Source organism: Solanum dulcamara, chromosome 4 (assembly GCF_947179165.1).
Source record: "Solanum dulcamara chromosome 4, daSolDulc1.2, whole genome shotgun sequence".
Lineage (NCBI taxonomy): Eukaryota > Viridiplantae > Streptophyta > Magnoliopsida > Solanales > Solanaceae > Solanum > Solanum dulcamara.
In genome coordinates this window covers 37,437,201-37,445,044 of record NC_077240.1, presented here as the reverse complement: position 1 = coordinate 37,445,044, position 7,844 = coordinate 37,437,201, and the positions used below count along the sequence as shown (strand labels likewise).

The 7,844-nt window shown below is 37.3% G+C and overlaps 1 protein-coding gene across 1 annotated transcript; it reads right to left on the bottom strand.

The window, feature by feature from the left end:
- On the bottom strand, positions 1-7,078 carry LOC129887322 (CST complex subunit TEN1). The gene is made up of 4 exons (XM_055962382.1): positions 6,598-7,078; positions 1,575-1,714; positions 884-1,034; positions 1-315 (listed from the first exon to the last, which is right to left on the bottom strand). The coding sequence occupies exons 2-4, from the start codon at positions 1,670-1,672 to the stop codon at positions 214-216; spliced, it is 351 nt and encodes a 116-aa protein (XP_055818357.1). The 5' UTR covers positions 1,673-1,714; positions 6,598-7,078; the 3' UTR covers positions 1-213.
- Between the last annotated feature and the right edge of the window lie 766 nt (positions 7,079-7,844).

The following is a 7,844-nucleotide window of genomic DNA, read 5'->3' as shown; positions in this document are numbered from 1 at the left end:
TGCAAATAGGCAACTGATATAATACTACTACTTCAAACATCACCACTGGTCATGCATGCTCTCTTTTAACAAGAGCTAAAAAGGAAAAACTACATTTTGGAAATAGTATAACAAGGCTTCCAACCATGAATACATGCCCGTTCCAAAATGATATCTAGCTATTACTTTTGGTAAATTTGCAACGATAAATCCTATAGTAAGGTGACTAACTATTCAATGACCAGCTTGAAAATCTCTCAAGAGCTGCAGGGATTGACGATACAGATTGAGATCCATTCCATCTACATTTCGTCCAACTCGTGCCTTCAGAATTGCCTGAAATCAGAAATAAATGTGATCAAATTTTGTATATCACACATCAATAGCCACAGTAGCTGATGCTCCTCTTACGGTTTAAGGGCAAAAGACAACAACTAATCAGCTTATATAAATAAATAGACACTAAAACAACAGTGTCATAGTGATCTAATTGTCAAGTCATTTTCTATAATTTTGGTTATTTCTTTTATGACTGAGAAGTCCATCTGGAGTCCACCCTTTGGGCCAACCGTAGCCTTCAAAACTCGGGGATGATGGGTCCGTCCCTCTACCATTCTCCACTTAAACAATGGACTTAGTTCGCTTGATGCAGGGCTCGAACTTGTGACCTGAGACACAAGTTCCTCAACCTTTGCTAAGTTTAGTGCATCACAAAGAAGAGTTTTGATATTATCATGTAATAGCACCATTTTCAAATTCAAATTTTGTGTTCCTTTTTCTTGGGATGGGAAGTGGGTAATAACTAGATATTAGAATGGTGTAATATGAAGGCCAAAGGCATGTATGCAGACCATAAGCAAGCAAAGCAGCTTGTGCTACAATATGAATATTCAAGTTATCATACCTCATGATTGGGTTCAAGAAGCAGTTCTCCAATAAACTGGAAGATGGAACCAATGCGAAGATTGATATTCAAGTGCTGTGTGTCAACTTTTAATGATGCATTTCTATCAACAATCACAGCAACAGCAGTCTCCACATCATAATCTTGAAGCCTAGAGGGAACACAGAGAATAGTCAAGCCTTGAGTTTCAATTGCCTTCCTTATGCTTGACGAGCAAGTTCTTGAACCAGCTCATGGAAACCAAATTCATTTCATTAGTAACAATTACTTTTTTTCACACAAGTTCCATAGGTAACAACAATGTAAGGAGATAAATTAAGTTGGAATGGGGTTTGTATAGTCCCCAAACTTGTTATGAACAAGCATTACCCTAAATGGCCAGACTAAAGAGTAATCCTTTACCTGCCGCAAAGAATTATGAAGACGAACATTTCACAATCACAAGTATGCCACACATATAATATTCTCTTCAAACTCAACTAAACAATGCGATCAAATTATGCAGAAGCTATTTAAAATGAGCTTCATTCGTCTTAGACAAAAATTTCGCTTGCTCATTATTCTCATGAACAACAACTACATAGACTTTCCAGTTCAAATGTATTGGTGATTGTACATAAAAAAGACTAGAGCAAATGTGAAAAACTCGAGGCAGGAAAACTAGTTATGTTATGAAACAATGATTACTCACTTTCCAGTAATGCGAAGAGAGATGCCATGCTTAAAGTGTTGCGAAGATGGAACCAGCTCTTCTAAATTAACCAAAGCACCAGAAGCTATTGTCGCCATTGAAGAAACTGTAACAAGGAAAGACCAAGCTCCTATTCCTTCCTACAAATTCATGTATGATGAGCGTATAAGAAGAATTTCATCTTTGAACTATCCCAGTACAGGCAAAACTGAGTAAATATTGTTGGAAAAATGATAATCTCACCCAGGATAATATTCACGCTAAATAGCAATAACAAGAGAGTAACAACGACACCAAATATTATAAAGGGGTAAATATGATACAATAATAGTGATGACAACTTGGAAGTATCAAAAGATGACTACTCTTTTATAAGAACACTCTTTTATTTCGCACAACTCACTAAAATATTACTCCCACAATATTCTCACAAACTAAGAAATAGTTTGTGGATTACTCTCTATTCTCTCTATTGCTCTCTCTATTTTGGTGTGTTTTCAAATGCTCAATTGCTACTCTATTTATAGAGTTTTTGAACCTCTTGATTGACATAAATGTGACAACCAATTTCTAAAAAGTTAAGTTGTAAACTTTCACCAATATTTAACTAACAATTTGAACAAATGTGGAAGCCAATTTCTACAAAGTTTGGCTACCAACTTTCACCAAAATTTGACTATTAATTTCAACAAATGTGGCTACCAATCCCACCAACATTTGATTTCCACAAATCTCTCCCTTAATTTTGATTTTTCTTCTTTATTCCAAGGCTTGATCTCAATCTCTGAAAATCTTCAAATTTGAGAGGCTTTGTAAAGATATCCGCAACTTGATCATGAGATTTCACATACTTGAGTTCTACCTCTTTCTTGCCAATGCATTCTCGGATAAAATGATATCTTGTGTCTATATGCTTGCTCCGATCATGATATACTGGATTCTTGACAAGTGCTTGCGCAGATTTGTTATCAACACAAATCATTATGGCTTCAATTTGTGGCAGATTGAGTTCCTTCAATAATCTCCTCAACTAAATAGCATGGCATGTACATGATGTTGCTACCACGTATTCAGCTTCACAAGTCGAGAGAATAACAATGGATTGTTTCTTTGAACTCCAAGAAAGAACACAATCACCCAAGAAAAACACAAAACCAGATGTGCTTTTTCTATCATCAACATCTCCCCCATAATCACTATCACAATATCCCACAAGGTTAAAATCATTAGAAGAAGAATAAAATAGCCCAAAGGTCGATCGCACCTTTTAGGTAACGAAAATTCTTTTGGTGACCTTCAAGTGAGTGAAGGTAGAAGCTTCCATGAAGCGACTTACTACTTCAACTGCAAAGAGTATATCTGGTCTCATACCTTGGACTCCCCACGAGACTTTTGAAAAAAGTGGAATCTACCTTTTCACCATCATCAAACTTTGACAATTTTATTCCACTTTTCATTGAGGTGTTCACAGGGTTGCAATCGAACATGTTGAACTTCTTCAAAATCTCCTTTGTATAGCTTTCTTGAGATGTAAAGATGCCTTCCTCTATTTGTTTCACTTCTAGGCTCAAGTAATACGACATGAGCCCTATGTCTGTCATCTCGAACTCAAGGGACATAGCTTTCTTGAAAGCTTCAAACAAAACTGAGTTATTACCCTTCAAAATAAGATCATCAACATAAAGACAAACAAGTAGAATATCTCCATTAGTATGAACTTTAATGTAAAGAGTATATTCATGGAGACAATAAGTAAATCCATTGTCTTAAAAGTACTAGTCAATGCGACTATTCCACGCTCTTAGAGCTTGCTTCAACACATATAAGGCTTTCTTCAACCTCAACACCTTATCTTCATGATTTTTTATCACAAAGCCCAATGGTTGCTCAACATAGACCTCTTCTTCAAGAACTCCATTCAAGAATGCCGATTTGACATCTAGTTGATGGATTTTTCACTTAATGTGCGCCGCCAAAGAAATCAGCAGACGAATCGTCTCCATGTGGGCAATGGGTTTGTAGTCAATGTCATGCCTTTGTTTGTAGCCTTTAGCCATAAGTCTTGCCTTGTATCTTTCTACTTCTCCATAAGCATTTTTCTTTGCCTTGTATACCCATTTGATTCCAATTGCTCAATGATTCCTTGGGAAGAGTTGTTAATTCCCAAGTGTTGTTCTTCTCGATTGACTGGAGTTCTTCCTCCATGGTTTGTCTCCATCTTTTGTCTGTAACAGCTTCATCAAAATTCATTGGTTCACTATCAGCAAAGAGACAACACAAAAAATCAAAATTAGTAACTTCTTCTGTGTTATCGTAGAGTTCTTGGATACTCCGCATTCTATGCGGCCTTTCACTTGAACTCTCTTGAGTAGACAATGATGCAATATTTGCTGGTGAAGCAGGTGGGGTAACAACCTGAGTAGGTGCCATGATCACCTGTTCTTCTTCATCTCCAAAGTATGGAAGAAAATCATATGTTCTTTCTCCCCGAGTCTCCCAATTCCATGTCGCTTCTTCATCAAATTCAACATCACGACTCACCACCATCTTATTATTGTTTGGGTTGTATAACTTGTAGCCTTTTGAACTCCCGTCATATCCAATAAACACATACTTGACACTTCGATCGTCAAGTTTAGCTCTCCCTTGATGTGGAACATGAGCATAAGCTATGCTTCCAAAGAATTCTCAAGTGCTTGACACTTGGCTTTCTTCCGCTCCATGCCTCTTGAGGCGTTTGATCTTTGCACATTTCTTGTTGGAGACCTGTTGCTCAAATAAACTGCACAAGAAACAGCCTCGGCCAAAAATTCTTTTGGCATACTTTTAGCTTTCAACATACATCTAGCCATATTAAGAATTGTTCTATTCTTTCTTTCTGCAACCCCATTTTGCTAGGGCGAGTAAGGTACCGTTAAAGGGCGACAAATTTCATGAGATTGACAAGAGTCATTAAATTCTTTTGAAGTGAATTCACCTCCTCTATCGAACCTTAACGCTTTTATTTCATTGCCACTTTCTTTTTCTACACGCGCTTTGAAATTTTTAAAAGCAACAAAAGTTTTTGATTTTTGCTTCAAAAATATACCCAAGTCTTTCTTCTAAATCATCAATAAAGAGCAAGAAGTATTTACTTCTACCAAAAGAAGGTGAATCAATTGGACCACACATATCGGTGTGTACAAGCTGGAGTGGCTTGGTTGCTCTTGACGTGGACTCTTTAGAAAAACTCCTCCTTGCGTGTTTTCCAAGAAGACAAGCTTCACACAACTGATTGGGATGGTTGATTGATGGAATCCCATCAACCATTTTCTTATCGCCCATTGATCTGAGTGCTTCAAAATTCAAGTGCCCAAATTGCATATGCCAACACCATGAGTCATCTTGCACATTAGCATTCAAACACTTTGCATCAATGGTCTTAATATTCAAAGGAAACAACCTATTCTTTGTCATATTCACTTTAGCAATTAAGTTGTTACTTGAATCTCTAAGCTAGAGATGCATATTTTCATATGAATATCATATCCTTTTTCAAGAAGTTGATCCAAACTTACAATATTGCTTTTCAATTTTGGCACATAGTAAACCTCATTAATCAATTTATGGCCACCATCTTTACAAGATATCAAAATTGTACCTATCCCTTCAATTTGGACCTTTGAGGTATCTCCAAAAGACACATTACCTTTCACCGTCTTTTTTATCACCACAAATTTGTCTTTGTGTCCACACTATCTCCCGAGAAAGAATGGGAGTTAGGCTCCCCATCTAATCCTCAGCCGGTCATAAAGGGTCTTCTTTCTCCTATCCCTCTTAATCTTCAAGTTCATCACCAAAAGCTTATGTTGGGTAGTAATATTTTCACTTGGAATAACCTTGCAATCCTTACAAAGGCCTCTATCACCCTTTCGGAGGAGTAAGTAGTCAATCTGAGTCCTAGTTACTGTGCTACTAAAGGTTACCAATTGATTTTCCCTCTTCAGAAAACACGAGTTAGCAATAACCAACTCAAAGGCTTTAGCAAATTCCAAAAGAGATACCCCGCTGCCATTCCTCACTCCAAAACCAAGGCCTCCATGGACATCATCGAAACCATTAGAAGTTGTACCGATATGACCATTGAAATCTCCACCAATAAAAATCTTTTCGGTACTCAGTATACTCCTCACTACCTCATCCAAGCCCTCCCAAAAAAGTCTTTTGACTTCTTCATCTAGGCCAGCATGAGGCACATACGCACTAACAACGTTCACAATAAGCCTGCCTATAACTAGCTTAATCAATATCATCCTATCGCTGATCCTCTTTACCTCCACCACACACTCCCTAAGATCCGCATCGACTAGGATACCTACTCCATTCCTATCTCTAGAGCTTCCTGAGTACCATAATTTAAACACATCCACATCCCGAGCTTTGGTGCCTACCCATCTAGTCTCCTGAACACAAGCTATATTAATCTTTCTCCTCCTAAGGCTCTTCACTAGTTCTATGGACTTTCCTAACAGCGACCCTATGTTCCATGATCCTACTCTCAATTTAAGAGAGCCCATCCCCCTCTTACCACTACTTCCCCTCGCCTTCAGCCCCAATCGAGGACATGACCCTAGTCCACCATTAGTTATTGAATCCACTAAAAAGATATGAAGTACAAAAGCGATAAACTGGGAACAAATAAATCTAGAGAATACAAACAGCCAACGAGATAGTAATAGACAGTATAGGGTGTTTACTAGAGACTCTACACACTAACTAATAGGCAAAACAATGTAGACTAATAACTACACGTTGACAGAAAATGAAGAACAAAATCTAAAACTATAATGGTAGGAACTAAGATACTAGAGCAGTAAGCCAACTGCTAAGAGTAGTATGAACAGTAGGGAAGATAAACTCTGTATACAGATCTGAAACAGTATGCCAAGTGCCCAGTAACTAAGAACAATGCACACACAAAAATTAAGAACAATAGACCAATCAGTAAATCAATAAATCAAGAACGGTATGGGAACGAGAGTACCTGATGACTGCCAATGCAGTGAACAGCTATGGACCAGTAGTGAAGAAACAACCTATCTTCTCCAAACAAATATGCCGGAGAAGGGAGATGTCCTTGATGCGTTCGCCGGAGATATGGTAGATCCGGCTATGGGACCAGTATCCGTGACTAGAGTCGATGAAAACCCCGAAAGACTTCCCGGAGAAGTCGAGTTGAAAAAGAAGAAAAAGAATAAGAAACTAGAAATATAGAGTTGAAACGGATCTGTGAGGAGATCCGATCAGGTGGCAGAAAGCGCAGAGAAGTCGCCGGAAAATCGGAGCTAAGGAGCTATTAACCTATAACCTGATTATAAGAAATGGTAAAATGTAGTCTATTCTGAAACAAAAGTAGATTTTCTTTTGTGTAGACTTTCTTTTGTGTGAAATTCTTCAAGAGATCCAAAAATCATACAAGAGGTAAGCAAAATTTTTGAAAGGAAAAACGATTGTTGATCAAAATAAAAACTAAAGAAAATGATATAATTATATAAAAAAAAAATATGGACACATTGCTAATAATTGTCTTGAAGCCAAGAAAAGATGCTCAAAAAAATAAAGCATTCAGCACGAAAGTGATGAAGATGACTTAGATATTTAAAATGATAAAATTGAAAATGTTTATTTCATAGCAATTGAAGAATCAAGTGAGGTAGGATCTGAAATTTGTTGAGCTGCAATCATTTGTATCTTCTTCTTTAAGTGACATTAATAGTGTTACTCATCTTCGCCTTTATTGTTGTCAACAAGGTTAGCTTTATCTTCAATATTGCTACGACATTCCCAAAAGTAATGTCCAAGTTTATGATAGTTATAGCACTCAATTTTAAATTTGACATATCTCATTTCATAGGTACCTTGATAAGCTCCACGTTCTCTACCTCCTTATTGTCCACGACCACGACCTCTAAATGATTGGTGGCTTTTATCTTCATTGTTGAATTTGTTAATATAGCTTATTCCTCTTCCACGACCACCATGACTGCCACGGTCTCGTCATTGTCCATTTCCTCTATAACTTTTTACACCTTCTAGATCCTTGAAGGATGTCTGAGTTTTAAGAAGTTGCTCTAGTGGCTCTTCTTTTCTCCTTTTCATCTTTTCTTCGTGGACTTGCAAAGAACCTTCCAATATCTCTGCTGTTATGGAGTCTAAATCTTTAGACTCCTCAATATCACACACCACATAATCAAATTTACGTGTTAAAGAGCGAAGGATCTTTTCTACCAC

Coding starts and splice junctions, on each gene's coding strand:
- LOC129887322 (XM_055962382.1), bottom strand. CDS start 1,672: ATGGCGACAATAGCTTCTGGTGCTTTGGTTAATTTAGAAGAGCTGGTT. Junction 1,035..1,574: donor TCTCTTCGCATTACTGGAAA/GTGAGTAATCAT, acceptor TGTTCCCTCTAG/GCTTCAAGATTATGATGTGG. Junction 316..883: donor TTCTTGAACCCAATCATGAG/GTATGATAACTT, acceptor TTCTGATTTCAG/GCAATTCTGAAGGCACGAGT.